Below are 21,626 nucleotides of genomic sequence, written 5' to 3'. Positions count from 1 at the left end.
ATTTATCTCATGGCTGGGTAGGGTTCATGCCCTTAAGATGGTCCTTCTCCCCAAACTCCTATATCTCTTTCAGGCACTGCCCATCCCGATAGGGGTGGATTACTTCCGGCGACTCAAGACCCTCATGCTGAAATTTGTCTGGCAAGGTGGTCGGGCACGGCTTTCCTATGCGGTACTTCGGCGTACACGGGCGGAGGGAGGGGTGGGATTTCCAGATATGCACTTATATTATAAGGCAGCCCAATTGAGAGTTCTGGTGGAGTGGTCCCAGCAGCTGTCCGAAAAGCATTGGCTCCACATGGAGCGGAGTGTGGTGGGACGGTCCATTTGGGACCTGGCCTGGAAGCCCAGGGCGGACCGGCCCAGGAATGCATACATCTGCACCCCCACTAGCACGGTGCTGAAAGTCTGGGACGCTCTTAGTGGCGATGACCGGTGGACAACGTTCCCGTCCCCATTCACTCCTATCCACTTCAATCCAGCCTTCCCACCAGCTCTGACGGATGGACCCTTTGGGCCTTGGAGAGAGGGTGGATGCAGGTCCCTCACCCACCTATTCCATGGTGTGACGCCTCTTACGTTCCATAACTGCATGAGGGATTACGGTGTCTTACCTACTGAACGCTTTCGTCATCTTCAACTTCTCCACTGGGCGACTTCGCCTGGGGTGGTGGGTGCAGCCACGAGACCGCTGACGAAGTTTGAAAGCTTTATCCTCCATACCTCCACCATGAAGGGGACGATCTCTTTTTTGTACAAGATGCTCCTTGATACCACGGTGTCCCCCCGGCCTCGGTATATGGAACATTGGGAGACTACGCTAGGACGGGACATAACTGACGTTGAGTGGAGGACCCTATGGAGGGATGTGACGACACATAACCATTCCACTGATCTTAGGGAGGCGCACATGAAGCTCATCTTCGATTGGTATTTATATCCATCTAAACTACATAGGATTTTCCCAGCCTCCTCTGATAGATGTTGGAGGGGATGTGGGGAACTGGGGGACTTTCGCCACATTTGGTGGGATTGCCCATCTATCCGACCGTTCTGGTCTGAGATTCTCTCGCACATCAGGGAGGTAATGGGCTATCCGATCCCGGACTCATTGGACTTTGTCCTACTGGGGCTGAGGGATCCATTGCTCCAATATCAGACAAGGGCGGATAAACGCATTCTATGGCTGTGCCTTGGAGCGGCTAAACTGACCCTGGCGGCTGCCTGGAAGAGTCCGGCAACTCCGGCTATCTCCTTGTGGCATGCCCGACTGTGGCGACTCTTGAGCATGGAGAGGCTTTCGGATATCTTTCGAGGGAACTTTAAAAACTTCATGTTCACCTGGGGGCCTCTGGTCCATTTTCTGTCCCGTGGATTGCCCTCAGCAGTGTGTCCCTCGGCGCTTCGTGCGCTCCACCTCTTCCAATTTTAGCCACCTGCGTATGTTGTGATGATTTGAATGAATGTTGGTCGCCACCACCAGGGTTGAGGGTGGGGGGTGGGGGGGGGGGTGGGTTGTTATGTTGGGAATGTTTATCTCTTTATTGCGACAGGTTTTGCTTACATGGGCATACGATTTGGCCTATCTTTGGTCTGTGACCGAGACTGAGTCGCTCCTCCTCTTTGAGATTTGGGACTTACTACGGCACAGTGAGCGTGCCTCGCCACCGCTGGAGGCTCCAACATAAGACTTTGGCGTTGCTAAGCTGTCGCTCGAGGTTCTTGAGAACATGTTCTAAAGCACCCCCTGTGTGGGGATACATGGCGGAATGTCGCCTGTTCCTTCCTATTTCTCTTGCTCACTCTTCCACTGTTTTTCCTCTCTTTTCTTCTTCTATGATATAACTTGCAAAATAAAAATTTTACAAAAAAAAAAAAAGAGCCCAAAAAAGCTTTTCCAATATTTGTACAAAAACCACTACTGGAACAAGCGACTAACAAAGATGCCACAAAAGGACAAGAAATGATGAAAAAGAACCAAACGGCCATAACCAATACTCTAATAATTACAGAAAAAATAAAGGAAGAAGACGAAACCCAGGTGGACAATGTAAAATATGTCTATAAGAATGGATCAATTGACATTATGCCACTAAAAATAACTATGAAACCAAGTGAGCAACAATACCAGCACCAGAATGCGAACACAGAGACAGGCTTTAAATTAAATAAGAATGATGAAAGAAGTTTGAGTACAGAAAGAACAGTAGAGCCTAAAATCAAATTACCATACTGGGATCATCTGGTAATTGAAAAACGGGAAGGAGAAAAAATAATTAGATACAGACCAAATCAAACAATGGCAGCCTCGCAGAAAGAAAACCAATTATCAGAAGAGAAAAGACAGCTCATATTTAAACCTGAATATGAATCCAGAGGTAGATATGACATACTGAATAGAGGGAACCTCCTTAGACTATTTAAAACAATTCCAGCTTTAGACAACATCAAGAACGAAGATATTAATTCTATTGAATTCATTGCTGACAAGAAAAGTACCCAAGAACTAACACTGGTCACATTAAAATCTATGTCAATAGCAGAACAAATATTAAAAGAGTTTACAACATTTAAGGCCTGGGGAATATTTATCACAAAACTGGAACCAAAAGCCTATCCTACTCCACTTATTAATGAGATACATTTTGTTCAAACAGAAAAAAGTACCAAACAAGAAGGAACAGTTTTAAGGAATGCCCGGGGGAGATCCAACAGCACATCCAGAGTGACACCACCACCTTCAATACCAGAAACAACCTCACGAATAAATGAAAAATGGATTGCACAGTCTCTGCATAGTAATAAAGCACAATGAAGGAATAGTATCTCAACCCCCCAGAGAAAAATAACTGAATTGAGAATGTGTTCATGGAACATAAATGGTGTAGGGACAAAGCTCTCCAATGCAAAAATAAGGTCTATTCCTTTACACTGTCAAATCCTATTCCTTCAGGAAACCTGGGAAGCACACCCATTTATATTGGAGGGTTATGCTGGATACTATGAAATTGCAAGTAAAACTCATAGGTATGGACGCCCGAGTGGGGGGTTAGCAACCTTTATTTCCAGTAGCATACAAGCTGATCATGAGCAACTTGCAACACATAGTAAAAACATACTTATAGTCAGACTGAAATATAAAGGTACAGACCAAAAGGATAGGTCATTAATTATGATCAATGTTTATATCCATCCAACAAAAACAAGTAGAGCAACCATATGTGCGACCCTCAACTCCATATTATTGGAACAAATCCTAGAAAATCCATTAGCGGATTATGTGATGACTGGGGATTTTAACCTTAATTTACTAATACCATTCATAAGGGATGACGTCTCACAATCACAAGACCTACAATGGTCAATTCCGCAGCAGGAATATCAAGGAGTAACGACCAATAAGGCACGAAACCAAATAGGTATAACATTCATCAAAGACATAGAAGCATTAGGGCTGCGAGTACTTAATGGTCGGTTTAAAGAGGATACTCCTCCTGCATATACGTATATTGCACATAATGCAAGAACTAGGATTGATTACACAATGGTTTCACTCAACATATTTCAAAACATAAAATCTTATAGAATAGTCAAGGTTGGAGATAGTGACCACTGCCAGCAGATAATAACTACCAACATTAGACACAATATTAACCAACCGTACCATACAGTGCTGGGGTATACTGGAACAATAAATTATAAAAAATTAATTTGGACTAATCTGAATAAGGATATTATGAATGAGAAAGTTGAGAACATTATAAAGAGCTGCTTTACCGAAAAAATAACAGAAACTGCAGTTGAACAGTGGGTGGAATTTACTAAGAAAATAGTGAAACCCCAAACCGAGGTCAACCCTGACAAAAGGAATGTAAAATGGAAAGAAGAAGGAAAGGACTCATATATGAATCTACCGTACACAATATCAAAATTAAAAAGAGACCGTAACAGAATAAGAAGACAAATAAAATCGACAGCGACTAATGATGAAAGCTTGAATAATCTAAAAACATTAAATCAATCCTTGAAGAAACTAATATGGAATGAGAAACACCAAGCCAATCAAGAAATGTGGTCAAAATTATTTCATGCAAGCAAACAAGCAAACGCAAGAGAATTTTGGAAAATTATAAACAAATTAGTACGGCCGAACAAATTGGTAGTGTCATCAACTTTAAGTGAGCAAGAATGGGTTACTTTCCTTGAAAAGCATCTAAACACTAAGGGAGTGACAAAAATCATTGCAAACATACAAGTGAGCTCTACAATAAGTAATGAGATCCAAGAACAACTTATAATCTCAAAAGATCAATTAGTAAAACTAATAAGGAAGCAGAAAGATGGGGCACCAGGCCCCAACGGGATACCATTTGCCCTATATAAAGAAAACCCAGACTTTTGGTCGAGCTATTTGGAAAAAGTATTCACAGAAATTATAGAGACAGGCAACATCCCTGAGTCCTGGCGAGGATCTCTAATTTCCCCCATATTTAAGAAAGGCAATTGGGCACTTGCGGAGAACTACAGACTCATCACACTACAAGATACAGATGCCAAACTGTTTGCAGGAGTTCTGTTAATTAAATTAAATGAATGGGTAACAGAAAACAAGATTTTACCATTAAATCAAACGGGTTTTATTAAGGGGCTTGGAACAATGACAAACATTATGGCATTATCATTAATAATTGAAAAATCACTCAGGGTAAAGCAGCCCTTGTATCTGTGCTTTGTAGATTTCAAATTTGCTTTTGACTGCGTGCAAAGGAATCTATTGTGGAAAAAACTTACTGAAAAAAACATTCCAATTGAACTATTAAAAATGATTCAACTATTGCACAGTAAAACCTGGGTAAGAGTAAGGATGGGGGATGGTCGATCATTAACAAAGGAAATTCCAGCAACAGAAGGGCTAAAGCAGGGATGTGTGTTGGCCCCCCTCCTTTTTAATCTATTCTTAGGAGATCTATCAGAGAACCTTGATGAACTTAATGCGCATCCGCCGAAGTTAGGGGATAAATTGATATCCAACCTAATGTATGCAGATGACGCCATCCTTCTAAGTCATACTAAAATCGGACTTCGGCGCCTAATTAATAGAACGGTTCTGTATGCCCAGGAAAATGAAATGGTAATAAATGAAACCAAAACGAAAACCATGGTTGTCACTAGGAACACTAAATTGAGACAAAATAATAAATGGTACATGGAAAATACCGAACTAGAACAAATAGAAGTTTATAAGTACTTGGGTGTACTATTCGACCAAAAGGGAAACTATAAACTTCAAAAACTGGACATACAAAGGAAAGCTAACTCATTAATTGCAGCATTTAAAATAGCACAGAGATCGCTTGGAAATCTGACCTATCGTCCGCTCTTGAAAATTATAGGGGCTAAATTGCTCCCAACAATAACATATGGCAGTGAGGCATTAATAGGGACGGATGCAGAAATGATAAACAAGGTCCTATCCAAAACATATAAAACTCTATTCTATCTCCCAAATAATGCTTCACCTGCTCAAATTAGACTTGAGTTCGGGTTAAACAACCAAGCCTATGCAAGAAAAGGCCAATTTATTAAAACGTGGTATAGGATTAAAAATGACCACGACAACCCAATATCTCAGTTACTTTGGCAAGAAATAAATAGGAACACAAGAACACCTGCATGGAAATACCTCAATGATGCACTAGAAGAGTTTGCACTAACGCCCATCTGGAACAATACGATAAGTAATGGATCCTTTAAAAAAATAGTAAATCGAACAACAAACCATCTATCACTTATAAAGGACAAAGATTTGCTGGCAAAAAGAAAACACTCGTGGTCCGTAATAAATGGATATGAAAAAAAGAAAGTACAGGAATATCTGGAAATACCTTGGTCTGAAAAAAGCAAACAATGTCTGGTGAGAGCAAGATTTGGGATTCTACCAGGCCTTAGTCATGCCCCGCCATGGAAAAAAACTAACAGCAGTACATTGTGTAGACTTTGTAATGGTGGAGAAGAGAATATTGTCCACCTCTTATGTGTCTGTCCTGGTCTCCGCAACGAAAGACGCACTATACTCAAATTTCACTTTAATATGCGTGGAACAAGGACATGTAGACAGGCATTGAAAGTCTGTCTACATTCGAATGATATAGTCATGAACGCTGCCTTTGTAAAGTTCCTAAAGATAGCATCTATAAAACTGGGAGAATGAATTAGAAAAATGTTTTTATAAATTCTTTTAAAAGAAATTTTTTATTGCTTTTACTCTATTGTATTTATTGAATGTGTTTTTGTATGGGAAATGTTGTAAGATTTTAAATAATCAAACAATAAAGATTACTGTTTACAGTGTAGGGAAACTATGCCTTGAGTGGTTACAGAAATCCACACTGGCTGAAATTAAGCAACACTTGACTTTACTTAAAGACGGCGCTGACTTGCGTGATTTCATACTGGGACCAGGCAAACAGCGTCAAAAACGTTTCATATACGCCGGTATATACGCTGCTTACAACGAGGCTTGGAAAGTAACACAAATTGAAACAGCTGAAAAAATACGAGAAATTGATCGTATCAATTTGGAAAAATCACTTTCTGTAGTGGACAATGGGTTAACGACTCTGTCCTCCAGAATATATTCACTGGACAGCATTGTATCATCTTGCATTGATATAATAGAGCAGAACTTACTAATGTTACAACGTGGTCAGTCCCAATTACGTTCTAATGTACAGCTTGGCTGGACGTTGCAAAATCTGCGTTCAGGCTACGTGCCATGGCGTTTAATCAACACAACGTCATTATTTTCTATCTTTAACCTTACTGATAAACAAATCAGTTTGGCACAAAAAGGAGCAGACTATACGATTCTGAGCATTGAAAAACTTGAGAGATTACCATTGACAATGTCAGAGAGACCTGTCATTGAATGGATAATACATGGAACGATTACAATCCCAATAATAACTTTCCAGTTTAAGTATTGCCAAAAAATATATACCAGCAGGCCTGTATGAAAGGTTGGGTAAAGGATACATCAAGTCAACATGGAAATTAACTTATACACACAAATGTTATAGTGAAGGAAAAAAAGAGGTATTTCTTAGTGGTAACAATTGTAAAAAATCACTAAGTGGCACACTCATGTGTCAAGGTATTAACTTGCATGGAGCCTGTGAAGGGTCTTCAAATAACCTTTCATGTCACCTGCACGGCACTCCTGCAGCACAGATTGAGCCATTTTTCAGACAGCTTTCCAACGGCAGCTACATTCTAATAAGTGACCACAGCTGTTGTGGCATGGTGCCAGGAAAAGCCTATCTCGTGAGCGTTAGTTCCATGGTCACTTGCTGTATGCAAGTATTGTATCTAAACAGCAATCCAGACATGGAGGCGGCAATATGGCCTTCTTTGAATATCTCTTCTATTCGAATTGATACTTTAAGCAGAATGAAGTCCATTCTTTTACAGACAACTGTGCCTTTAACCTCGTCCAAAGAGACGTATGATCTGCAAGTTGCAAGGACAGCAGCAGAGATACATTCCCTATTATCAACAAATTGCCCCGTGTACTTCGTAGAAATATTAGGTCAAATTTTAAACATGTCTGATACCAGTGGCATCGCACATGTATTTAAGTCAATTTTTTCGGGACTGTTAACACCCTTTGAAACAGTTCTGGGCATTTTTCCGAATTTTTTCCATTCTGTATTCGGCGGTCTGCCTCTACTTTTGAGACTCGTAGCAGGAATCTTATTTTTGATCCTTCTGCTCTGATATGGCAAACCAAGCCACAGACAGAAATCCAGCTACAATGGAAGAGACTATCCTAGCAATACGCTACCGGGACCAAATCACTAGAGTCCTCGGATTAGCCCGGCTAAGAGATCTAAGTGCAACCTGGTTTCTTTCATTCAGACCTATCTGGCAAAATTGCATATTACCTGTGCTTCGATGTCTGCTATGCGGAGAAGAATGTGTGTTGGACGTCTGTCTTATACTACCATCAGCAGTACCAATGGATATAGATACCTTGCTAGGTCCGGTAACGACTCATGCATCGTGTTGTCCCCAGCGGTTACCTATTCTGATGACGGCATTCGTTGAGACTTTACCACTACGAGTAGGTGGGGATGAAGTACGAGAGGAAAGCAGCACCAAACAGGTACAACCTTCTGTGAGCATTGCTGATCCAAACATCGATGATAGCAATCACTCTCACATATGCACTGTTTCAGCATTTTCAAACTTGGTCAAACTTTCACCTGATGTTGTAGACCAATTTGTTGCAAGCCTGTCTGAAATGATGTTCTCCCCTGAATAAAAAGAATAACTTTTTAAAACAACGAGCACACAGCGTTCCCTGAACTCTGAATTCGGCCTTGAGTATTTGATAAACACAGCTACTGAAAACAATTGGAACTATTTTTTCCCCTGAGAGCGAAATTATATTTTTTCACTTCCAAAATATTTACCCTTTTTCTGGCACAAAGTACTCTGCTTAAAGTAGAACTATTCTTAGAGAACAGAGCTTCTATTTTAGGAACTCTAGAGACAATATTTTACCTCAGCCTCTAGCACATGTAAAGCATTTGTATAAATATGTGATGGAATGGTCTCAACCTTCTTTTCTGTATACAGAGCCATTTCATGTGAAATTTTCGCAATTCATTCAGCTGATATATATATGCATTTAACTGAATGATGACACTGCTTGAAAAGCGTACAGTACCAATACTCATTTTTGTGTATTTACCATATACAATTTCAAATGCGAATTTTGTATTTTGGGGTGGGTTGTTAAACACACATGCATCGTTATATGTTTAATATTGCTTAGTTTTTAGTAATGATGGACATTAATTCGTGGAGTGGGTGTTGTGTTTCTATCTAGGACCCTAATTCGATATTTCCGAATTATGCCCTTATGTGGTTATAATAAATAATATCCTTATAAAGGCATAAGAATCATATCCATATTTAGTAATAGCCCATGCAGTCCAAATACGGCAAGGCTATTCCCCTAGACTCCAAGAAAGTACAACGCGTTCTTTAAACAAACCAAGCCTCCAGCAGCCCGGGAATTCCCCCTGCTTTTGTTTTGATTTGCACAAGAACTCCTGGAGTCCAGAAAGAACTGTTAGTTCTTAGTGACGTCTTATGTCCAACCTTATGTCAAACCCGGCACCTTTCAGGTATAAATATACCAACGTTGCCTTAAGCAAAGACACGGTGGTTTGGAGCAGAGCGGCTATCTACTTACCCAAAGCCCAGCTGATGCGAGAGCCGAAGGAAGCCGCCCCTCCCTTTTGACGCACTGAGAGAGACGCTGTCTTTTTCTCCAGCCGAGAAAATCCAGCTTCGGTGTTTCCAGTCACCCTTGCGGGTTGCTGGGATATCGAGTCCTGAGAGAGAGATACAAGACTTCCTTCATTCTAAGAACCAAGGTACGGAGCTGACTAAACCCTTAAGAGAATTCTTGACTCAGATTCCTTGGCAAAAAAACAACTTAACTTAAACTGCAACTTACTTACTCCTTCCCACGTATTAGGCTTAGGTCAGATACAGCGGGGTAGGTGTATCTTAGAAGCACCAGTTGAGTACGTTAGTCAATGTTTTTATGTATGTATATATTTTATCCATTTTAAAGTATCATTTGGCTAAGAAACCATATCAATACTTTTACAGTATTATTTCATAATACTCCTTTTACTGTACGCACTTTACTTCATGATAAGTATTGCAATTGTGGCAATTCATTTCTCTTGCATGAGAAAGAAGACTGCTCAATAAATAACACCTTTTATTGAAAACGCCTGTCTCTCTATTTCTCTGCACTCTGGTGAAACTAAGTATGCACGATTGACTGAGTGAAATAATTGTCTATTGTTTTCACACAACTCTAGAGATATACTCTTTATTCTGAGGGAGCAAAGTTGTCATGTTTATGCGGTTGTCAGAAGCTAATCCCTTCTTGTCTAAATCAGGAGAGTTAACTCTTTCCTAAACATTCGAGAAAGTTTCTAGTGACCTCTGGGCTAGCTGGCAAAACTAATTAAGTCTAATATAGTCAGTAGAGACCTAGTCGACCTCAGTCCTACGTCTACACTACTGTTTATATTATTCCAATGCGCAGAGCCTATTGGGAATATAGGAACTACACTACACGGCAGCCCATACCATCGAAACAGAGAAGGGACTATTGTGACAACAGCACTGTGCTGAAGTGCTGTCTCATTACTGCCGCAGCCAGCCAGCTCCTGAGGCACTGTCCAGCGCAGCCTGAGAGACAGAGGAGAGCAAACTGAGCTGTAACAAGCTCAGCAGTGTCCCGACGCTCTAAATTATGATATGGGAGATAAATACCTGAGAGTCAGTGACAGTCTGACAACAACTAGAGAGTGAGTCATGGTAATGCTTGTCTAAATCTGTCAAAAAAAGAGTTTTTGTGTGGCTGCAATCCGTTATGTTTGATGTGTAAGCCAGAGAATGCTGTATCCAAAAATCTATTTTTAAGTGTATTTTTAGGCAATGTGAACACATTAAAGTATGGCTAAAGTGAACACGGCCAGCACGTTACACAAAGCACAATGAGAGACTTAAAAAAAGAAGAGTATAGCATGACCCTCAACTACCAAGAGAGGTACAGACCCTCCGTAAAACACAAAGAAACTGACTTCAGAGTCGGAAGTTGCCCCATCTGTGGCTGGTGCATCTGTTTCCGCACTGATTACTGTAAGCACATAGTCAGAATCTGAATGAGTTCATGCAAAGGAATGATGGCTCTATGTCAAAACCCGGGGGCCGTGCTCCGGGTTGAAAGCAAGGCTTGGAGAACAATGCGTTCCAAGACTTGTGTAAGACATCAAATTTACAGCCTGAATGAAACAGAAACCAGATAAAAGACACCCGATTGGATGGCGAAAAATGTTGACAAATTATTTAAGCCTCTGAACAGACATGCCAGCACTTAAAAAATAATAACAGGCACAGCGCAAGTGCTGTGCAGCTAAAAACCTTAAACAAACAAATAGTTCCAGAAAAGCAGATAGAAACGGTACTTTGGTTCTGGGAGACTGATAAGAGGAGCATACGAGGAACAACATAATAACAATGGAAAACAGTATGCTACAGCCAATAGAGGCAGAGGAAAAGTAAGTGGTGAGCATAGAAACCAATTAAACAGCAACGGGGCGGGATGTAAGCCCCTTTTAAGATTTATATTGAATACAGTAGATTTAACAAGCAGGCGAAACCTAAAAAGAAGAGCACTGCTGGCCTTTACAGGCTCCCTCCCAGCTTAGTAGGCACGGGTAATACCCAGTGCATCAGGAGCTAGAGCTCAGTAAACAAAGGGAATACAGAGGGCACAGAGCCTACTGGCTGGAAATACTAGAGCCCAGTCAGTCTCTCGCACAGCTCAGTAGGCACAGGGAATACAGAGGGCACAGAGCCTACTATCTCGAAACAGTAGAGCCCATCCAGGCTCACACCCAGCTCAGTAGGTGCAGGGAATACAGATGGCACAAATGCTACTGGCTGAAAATAGTAGAGCCCAGTCGGTCTCTAGCCCGGCTCTGTAGACACAGGGAATACAGAGGGCACAGAACCTACTGGCTGGAAACAGTAGAGTTCTGTCATGCTCTCGCCCATCTCAGTAGCCACAGGATATACAGAGGGCACAGAGCCTGCTGGCTGGAAACAGTTGAGCCAAGCTGGGCTCACAGCCCAGCTCAGTAGGCACAGGGAATACAAAGGACACAGAGTCTACTTGCTGGAAATAGTAGAGTTCAGTCAGGCTCTCGCCCAGCTCAGTCAGGGAACAGAGTGCACAGAACATACTAGCTGAAGATTATAGAGTCCAGGCAGTCTCCATTGGCTCCACCCAGCTCATTAAGATCAGGGAGTACAGAGTGTATCAGGAAGTTGTAGCTTAAAAAAGGGTAGCCCAGGTGACCTTTACAGGCCTCATGCTAGCTAAGTAGTCACAGGAAGTGCAATAGATTACTCCAGTAACTAAAAAAAGGGCCATTGGAGGCAAAAAGTATTTTCAAAGGCGTGACATGAAATTCACAAACTCCGGATTTTACCAGGTGAACCCTGAGAAAAACTGTGCACCAGGTCGTGTTTTTTTTTACAATATTGTAAGGTTGGAAATTCGGCACTATGGATTGTAAAGACATAGATCAATCTCATTATATTTGAGAATGTAGATTTTGGAACTTTGACACCAATTCACAAAAAATAACAAACTACATGCAGAGATTTACTTCTCGACCTTAACAAACTTTTTACTTTTTTTTTAATTGACAAACTTTTTCATTCGAAAAAGTGGATTCAATCGCACTTTTCCAGGCGTATTACTGAGAGTGTCATCATGTGACATCTGATGATGGAGTCAGGACTCACCTGTGTAGAAATCTATGCCCTGTAGATTTAAGCATACAGGCGATGCAGCTCTCTGTACACATGCACTTTTTTTCCTTCATGTGCAGAACATTTTTTTCAGGAGTAGAAGCCTCTTCCCCTACACTTACATCAATTCTGGGTTTGATTCCTTCCCGCTATGTTCCTGGAAGGGGAGTTTTCTCCATCACTGGGCTGGGTCAAATTGCCAACCATTTCCAGCATTGAGAAGAGTTGGACTGGAGTTTGTGAGTGCCCATAAACGTACATGTTTGCGGGTATTCACTGATTTACAAGCGAGGCTCCACCTTGTATTACCCACCGCCTACCCGTGCGTGGGATTTACGACTGCAGATTTATCCACACTTGTGGCGGACCAATTTCCAATGATAAATCAATATGCACCTGCCAGGAACTGTTTTGCGAATTGCTGGCAGGGGCAAATGGAAGTATTTTGGCCTGCCATGGACATTTCCACCAACCGTCCAGACACCTCGGCTCGGCCGGACTCTCCCTTGCACTCCTACGCCACATACACAGTAGTAGAGCAGCAGGTTGCACCTTTTCTTGCATTTCCCCCAAAGTGTGAAACGGCCTCCGATAGCACATCAGAGCTTCCTCATCACCTTTTGAGGTCTGCAAGAAGCTTAAGACTTGGCTTTGCGAATAACCTCCAGGAAATCCTCCTCCTACCATCCAGCTAAGTACCTGGATACCCTCACAAGCGAATAATGCGCTATACCAACACTCTACCTGGAGCGCTATCACTTTCTGTAGGTGATTGGAAATCTGGGTAACCTAAAACTTTTGTATGTTTATGCGGAAAATGAAAGGCTTCTACAGTTTCCAACTTCCTGAGGGCTGAGTGTTGAAGGTGAGCCCTAGCCTCAGCATTGCATTTATAACATACAAGATTCAGTGCACATTAAACACAGCATGGAAGCACAATCTGGCAGTGGGGTGATCATGAGGGGATCTTACCTGGGGGTACCTGTAGAGTCCCAAGACCCTGGCCATAAGCAGGCAGGTCGAAGACAGGGAATCGCCAATGATGACAGGCACTGGGAGTCGCGCTTGGCACTGGTAGTTGGGCACTGGCTCTCGCTGTCCCGATAGCATCCACATGGTGCCCTGAAGTGCCCGGGCTTCGGCAGAGCAGGAGTCATACATTTGAAGTCCCAGGGTGATGTTCGGGAGTAGGGGCTGGTTCCTGTTCACGTCTTCAATGCTGAAAATCATGGATTGGTACCAGCGGAAAGCTCGAAATCGGAATCTGGAAGAGAATTAGGATTTAGATGTTTATTTGACCTCTGAATAAGGAGAGTTAAATGCAACAAGTTGATTATTTTCCTTCCTGCGCAGTGATTTGCCAGTGAACCTCAGATAAAGGACCTTGGTATTGCCTTGCAGTACTGCATGCAGTTTGAGTGGTAGGCTCCAGGTTCAGCTCTTCAAGTAAACCTCAGTTGTGCCCTACGCCATTGTTTTTCCAGCTCTAGAACTCCCCCAGATCTCCATTAATGCAGCTCAGATGGACTCTGAAACACGCCTACTATCTGAGTACAAAGATCTTATGCAGGACTGCTGATGCACCTCAATCCTGCCAGCAGCACCCACTGCTATTCCAGCTCCTTGAAGTGGAAATAGCTGGCTTAACGCGTCACCTTTCGGAGCTAATATAATGTCACTGTTGCAGCACGGGGCCCACACTCTGTGTTGCCCACTTATTTTATTGTCAACGCGTCACTCCCCAATGTTCTTATACTAGGACCTGTGCACATCACCACAAATGAACCTCAGCAATGACTTCCCTACGACATGGGTGCCCCACTCATAGCTCTGCAAAATACCTTAGACCTGACCTGAGTACCCCCTCCATTTCAAAAACAGTTCTCTCAAAATATCACCACAATGACTTGCACCATTGTTGTGAGGTCAGTACAAGTTTCCTCACACAAGTATGGTACTGCACCTGTACCTTTACTACCAGCCCTCAGCACTGTTCAAGGAGTGGAACAACCATACAGATTCACCAGTTACCTTCAGTTCTTAACTGCACCCCCTGCTAATCTAGGACTGTGATCAGACTTTTTAAAGTTTGCAAGAACCTTTTCTCACTCTCTCTCCTCCACCAACCCATGATCCCGCTCCCTTCTCATCCAGTCTTACGTGTTGCAGTATTTTGGCGCGGGGGGCTCCCTGAATTCGCTCAGAGGGAAGATGTTGTTGTAAAAGATTGGGAAGACCCCTCCAAGAATGACATCTCCACCCCTGGATAGACTGCTGCCTATGTCGCTTCGCAGGTGGCACTGTGTCTGCGCCCCGGAGACAGGTAGGGGGAGGCTTAGAAGAACAGCCGCACAGATCACCACAGCTTTCTTGGGCATCCGGCTCTCCGCCATCTTCTGGGTCAGTCAAGACGAACAGCTGGACAACTATCCTGGTTAGCAGACATAGGAATCCACCTACCGCCAATTAGCAGAAAGATCAGGGTCAAACTTTGAGAAGCATGGTGTATCCAATTCAGGAAATACTTTAGAACCAATTGTCAGGAAATGCATCATGGACAAAAGTCAGGAGAATACCAGCACCAGTGATAGAATAATATTACACCATAGAAATTCCGGACAAGCAAATTGAACTTTTGAATTGTCTTATTCTGGTAACATGCGACCCTTTCTTCGGTTTTATCTGCTGCGCATTAGCTTTTCAGGTGGGATCAAGGTCCATTATCGAAGAGCTCACACAGTTGCTCTTTACCCTGTGTATACTTCAATTAATCAGGACAATCACTGAAGTGACTATGGAAAATTGCGACACTTTTAAGTAGTATTAAGGCTAATTATTGAATCGCTCACGCACTAGCACTTTACCCTATGTACACTGAATTTATCAGGACATTTACTGTAGTTACCTTATGTTTTAGCAAGCGCTTATTCTTTTAATTGTTTGTGTACTGGGTGATACTGTGGGCTCGTGCAGTGGTTTTTAAATAACTAAAATGATATTTAATAAACTTAAACTGGTTAATCAAATCTTGAGAGGCTTAATTCTCTGACCTACAGAGGGGAAACAGGGTCCAACATCCTATTTTTGGAAACATTTTACAACCAGCTACCAGGAAAAACGAAGCATCAAGATCGGCAAATATTTAATCGTCAAATATCAGAAAATAAACAACATAAGGACATATTTTGCATTTGAATATTGGAGAATAAGTCAACCCCAAATGTCAAACAACATAACACTGCCATCTATGTGGAAGTATTTCCAACCTAATAAAACGAGTTAGACCTCTTCCTAATGTAGAGAAATATTTCACCTCTAAATGTGTACAACTGTGAACCAACTGCACAAGAGAGGCTCCCTCATAAATACTGTTTTCATGTTCTTTGAGAAAAAACCTATTTGTAAATGGAAATTGGTGAGACATCAAATTCACAAAATCAAGAACAAAATCTTACCTGCCAGGTAATCTGCACCAGAGTCCCATTAGATTGTTTCCAGCCAAGCCAGGAATCTTAAGTTGATGTGTTTATAGTAACCACCCGGTTTCAGAGATTACACACCATCCCAAACCCAACAAAAAGTTAGGGATGCTTGATGAGGAGTGCCTGTCCACCCTGACGCTGCACATCTCTGTAATTCTTACAGAGGAAAATGTGAATCCCTCGAAAGGTGAGAGGCAGACGTGATGACCCCGAGAAACAATGAGACATGTTCTATAACACATGCAGTTGGCGGTTCTGATTGCAGAGTTGCATTTTGGTTCCACCGAGCTTAAGGTATTTTTTACCACTTTCTACATTTCAGAAATAAAACATACTCTGCAGCATGTGTTTAGAGCGATTGCACGTTTTATTGGAGGTCACAGAATGACCCATAACAAATATGTTTTCAATTGCTGAATGGAAGGATAATTGTTTTATGCTAGGACATTATATCAGCCTCAAGAAAAGATGGAACTTTGCATTGAGAATGAGATCTCAACTATTGTTCAGTTTCACTTATATTATTAACTAAGATTCTTATTTCAAGTTCTGAAAGGTTTTAATAGTCATCTTTTCTATGCTTGGCTTTTGCAGAAGCCTGTCGAATGAACAAATACCGTAGAATTTGGAAAGCTCGCCTGCTTGGTTTTGATGAAATGAGCGAATCTGCTGCACACCACAGAGAAGATTCAAATTTGAAAGCTCCTGTTTAGGTCCAGTGTGGTCGCTTCTCTTGAGAGAGGGGGGGTTCTGCTCATAAAGTGCCTCGTTCAAAAGTCAAGTTCATGAAGTTTTTTGCTTTACAGGTGTGATCTCGACTGGCAGCATAGCGCCATCAATGCGCCACATGGCGGACACCACCTGAGCTGGGATGTTGATGTTGATGATGGGCATCTGATGCTAGGTACAGAGAAATCAAAGGAACACAGACATTTTGCCAGTAGTTCTAACATCTTTCCAGAGGAGGATGGCTCTGAAATATATGCAAACACTTACTTCCCTGAGCTTCATCCTTTGGGAGCAGAAGCCAGAGCATATTCATGCCCTGTTATTATAAAATCGAAGACTGTTATTTGTTTAACTAGCAGTGCCAATTGGTATGAACACTCCCATCCTCCCCTATCCCACTCCAGGGGCAGTTCACTGTTTCTCATGTCATTGATAGAAATGCAAGGGCTAAGGGAGCCTGGGCTTCAAAGGCACCATCTGAAAGATGACCTTATGTGGCTAGTCTGTCACCCACCCTAGGATTGGATGTAGGGAATGGGTGTGCATCCTAAGTCCAGGAGGTCAGATGTATGAGAGAAGCTTAAGGCTATCGAGGCAGGATAAAGATGTATGCAATTAATCTATCTACATAGAACTCCGTCACATAGTACTCGGTTTGCCTGACATTGTGGCACAGATCTAGACTTAGCCAAGTTGTGTTGGAGCCCCTTTGATGTAGAACAACGGGAACCACAAGTGAAGAGCATCCCTCCTCTGTTTTTCTCACTTTATATGCCCTTGTTTTTATTTACATTAAGCTGGGCACCATGCTCTCAAATTCCATTCTACCTGAAGTTGCTTGGTATATATGCCTCAAAATTCAGGCTGTCCAGATCTACCAACTTGAGACACCATGGCCTAAAGCTCGACACGTGGGGACACCACCTACTGGAAAGCAGCTACATCACTCTCCATGCTGATAGGTCTTTGAGGAGTGATCTAACCTCAAGTAACAAATAATAAAACAATAAGATTCCTTTCAAGTGGTGATACTTCACTATGCTCATATGGGATCTTACTCTTATAACAATATTGTCCACATTGATTGACTATATTGGGATCATAATTTGGTCAGCAGTTGTGTTTGAATTTTAAGCTCTGAAGAGGAATTATGCCATAGAGATTTATTTATTTATGGCATTTATAGAACACAACTGTAGTTGTAGGAACTGTGAGCACTTTACATATCTCAATTTAGTTACCATGCAAAATGTTCATAACTTCAACTTCCATATGCATTCTGGGGGAATCCGCATAACTTGAAGTTAGCTATAAATGGGTGAATGCCACAGCAGAAAGATCAAAAAAGATGTGTTTTAAACATTTTTAGAAGATAAGGAGTTTTGGAATTGTTATTGTACATTCTGGGTTAAGGGTCCATAGCCTAGCGGCTAGGCAGGAAATGACCCGCTTTGCAGTCTTGGTTTTCTTTGTTTGCGGGATCTCCAGTGACAGTCTGACTTTTCCTTGTTAATTTATCTCTCATTATAGGAATTGAGTTTATGTTGTAGGGATCATAAACCTTCAGCTGTAGGCAGAACATTGAACCTATTCCTGAATCTCCTTTGAACTCCTAACTTGGAGAAAATAAGACTTATTGTCAATAGTGGCCCACATGTAGGTTGGAATCAATTTATCTTTTGAGCACTTTAGTGTGAGAGTAATTGTTGATAAGTCACTTTTATTTTCATGTCAGAGTGGTTTTTGTTTTTGTTAATTTTGGGGCTTTGTGTTGCAACATAACACCTAAGCCTCAAATTCTACAGTATTGGATCTTTCATAGATTCACATGCTTATATCACTCCTCGTCGTCGAAGTGGGAATCCTGTGGTTCTATAATAAAGCAATGTGCATTACTACAAAAGATAGGATGGCAATAAACTATGTTTTTTAGCCTATCTATGTCCTTTTTAAAAAGGACCAAGGTACAAACTTGAGCCGATCAGGCAACCAAAAAACCCTCGAACACTCCCGAGAGGCTCAATCTCCCAGATTTTCGAGGGTACTTTGTGTGATCGGAGTCTCCTTGATCTCTGCGCAAATTACTATTTTTCTCTCAGTTTTCAGAAGAATTTACTTCCAAAAATCATTACTCTGTGACGGAACACTCAGAACCACACACATTTTAAAAACAAGACCAATAGTAACCTTCTATTCTGATGTTTATGTCTCTGGTTACCAATTTGCAAAGTATGCTCCAAGATTATTATATGAAGTTCCACCATCTGCACCTGCAACTCCTGCGCCACAATCACCAATGCCGGTACAGTTGCTGCAAACTCCTACACTGCCACCACAACCATCACTATTGCTTTAAGCACCTGTCTCCCCTCTACACGAGTTAGTGGGGACCTTGACTGACCCTCCAGCTGACAATGCCATCTCTATGGAGGAAGACAGGGAAGAGGGCAAAATACGAGACAATACCTCACCTCCCAATGAGTGGGATGACTATCTCATCCCCGGTGCGCAGTCAAAATATCATTTGTTTTATATTGACCTACACTAATATAGAGTTTATAATATCGTAGGGACAGAATATCGATGTCAAGAATATCGGTGACCAGAATATCGACCTTGAGGTAAGTAATATAGTTTTTTTTATATCGAAGTAAGTACTATCGAAGTAAATAGTATCCTTAGCAAAAATATCATTGTTAATAATATCAATATTTATCTTAGTGTTACGTATTTTAGTATGTATTTTATATGTATGTTCAACATTCTTTGTAATGTATTTTTATTATTTTTAAATATATGGATTACATGTTTAGAAATTAGTCATTTTTTATAAGTAAATTTTGTGTTTTAGTTTCAGAGTGGGTTGTGGGTTTATAGGGGAATAGGATGGAAAGTAATTTAATTATAATTAATTAATTAAATAATATTTATTTATTGTTATTGCTCATTCATTTATTGTTAGTTAATTATTAATTGGTAATTAATTTTTAATCATTGATTAATTTATCATTATATTCATTATAATTAATGTAGTATTATTTTTTATATATTATTGTTTATTAATGTATTGTTCAATAATTATCCATTTGTAATTACTTTTATTAATTGATTTATTGATAATTACATTATTTATGTTAATTTTTATGTGTGGCGGGTTGTGGATTTATAGGGGAATAAGGTGGGAAGTAATTTAATTATAATTAATGAATACATATTTTTTATTTATTGTTATTGATAATTAATTCATTGGTAAGTAATTATTAATTGGTGATTCATTTGTATTAATTGATTAATTTATCATTATATTAATTATAATTAATGTATTTGTTATTTTATATATTGTTATTGTTAATTAATTGATTGTTAATTTGTTATTTGGTCATTAGTTTCTATTAATTGATAATTAAAATAATTGTGTTCTTTTTTATTTGTAGCGGGTTGTGTGTTTATGGGGGAATAGGGTGGGAAATAATTTAATGTTATTCAAGTAAATATTAATTTAATGTTACTGGTATTTATTATTATGTTTTTTAGTTAATTTTAATATGGTATTTATTTTACAAAAGTTATTTAATTAATAAGTATGTTAATGCAACCCCTATGTTATCCTAGATTTTCACAGTTACGATCATTGGAGTTGGAATAGTAATTTTAACCCCTACGCTATCCAACACTTTCCCTACTGTTGCACTCGCTGGAGTGGGAATAGTAATTTTAACCCCTACGCTATTCAACACTTTCCCCACTGTTGCACTCACTGGAGTGGGAATAGTAATTTTTACCCCTACGCTATCCAACATTTTCACTACTGTTGCACTGTTTAGAGTTCGAATAGTAATTTCATTACCTCCGCTATCTAATATTTCTTGTATTGTTTTTGTTAATGTAGTATTTAATTAATTTCAAAAAGATTAAAAATCATTTAAATATTTTAAATTTGTTAGTTATATTTATTACATTTTTATTTATAGTATTGTTTTATGTATATAGAAGTATTCATAATGTATATGATATTTTTTATAAAATGACAAGTTATTAAAATAGTTGTTAAAAATTATTAGTAAGTATATATATTATATATATATGTTTAATTAATTTTTAACTATGTTTATTTTAATTATATGTATGATTTACTTTATTTTACATTCTTTTTTTTAAAGTCCTCATTTTGCCCAATATCTTGATAGGTTATACTCCTAGTCTCTCTGGGTCCTATCTTGGGGACCCTGGTCGTAGACCCTAGAACGAGACCCAGAAGAAAATAGCCTATTAGTATACAGCTGTTTCCAGTTCCATCTCCACATACTAACTGTGCCAACCGGGATGCCAGGAGATAATATGGCCAACAGAGTAGGTGGCATAATCATTGGACTCACGTTACCTTCTCACTCCACTTTATTAACGGAGCCCACATCTTCTCTCTGCTTTTTTGATTGCACGCCATATCAGATTCACTAATATACACAATATTCCTGAGGCATTCAGAAAATGTTGGGGGATTCCCGAATTTCCATAGTTTACAGATTTCCCGTATTGCCAGCAAAACAACATAAAACTAAAATTTGCGCTTCATGATCCAAACTTAGGGGTCGATTAGGATGGCGGACGGAAGGACGACCGCCGTCCTGGAGTAGGAGGAAAAAGCCTTTTTTCTGTCCGCCTGCCGCGGACACTCCGTCCGCCATATTAGGATGGGAAACACTGTCAAATTTCCCTACGCGGCGGAAGAGCACGCACCGCCGCGGAAGTACAACCAACCCCGTGGCGGACGCACCCAATCCAGACACACCGCCGTACGGAATGACGTCTCCGACCGCCCTCCAAATCACGATGGCGGAAAACACACATAAAATCGCTGCGGAAAAACAACCTGCCTGAACACGGCGGAATCACCACAGCGGAGATACACACCACAAGCAGATCACCGTCATGGACCCAGCGCTACACGCATTTCCGAAACTCTTCGTGCTCCACCACCAGCAAGTCATGGACCATCATCGA

The 21,626-nt window shown here is 40.7% G+C and overlaps 1 protein-coding gene across 1 annotated transcript in view; it reads right to left on the bottom strand.

Moving 5' to 3' along the window:
• The window catches only part of LOC144797990 (extracellular calcium-sensing receptor-like), a 76,803-nt gene extending 63,159 nt beyond the window's left edge, over window positions 1–13,644 (bottom strand). The window contains exon 1 of the mRNA XM_078668787.1: window positions 13,387–13,644. Coding sequence (XP_078524913.1) covers window positions 13,387–13,644 — 258 coding nt within the window. The remainder of the gene's footprint in view (window positions 1–13,386) is intronic.
• Window positions 13,645–21,626: the final 7,982 nt, after the last annotated feature.

This window comes from Lissotriton helveticus, chromosome 12, assembly GCF_964261635.1.
Source record: "Lissotriton helveticus chromosome 12, aLisHel1.1, whole genome shotgun sequence".
NCBI classification, from domain to species: Eukaryota; Metazoa; Chordata; class Amphibia; order Caudata; family Salamandridae; genus Lissotriton; species Lissotriton helveticus.
Note: the sequence above shows the minus strand (reverse complement) of the source record. Positions and strands in the feature narration are given on the sequence as shown.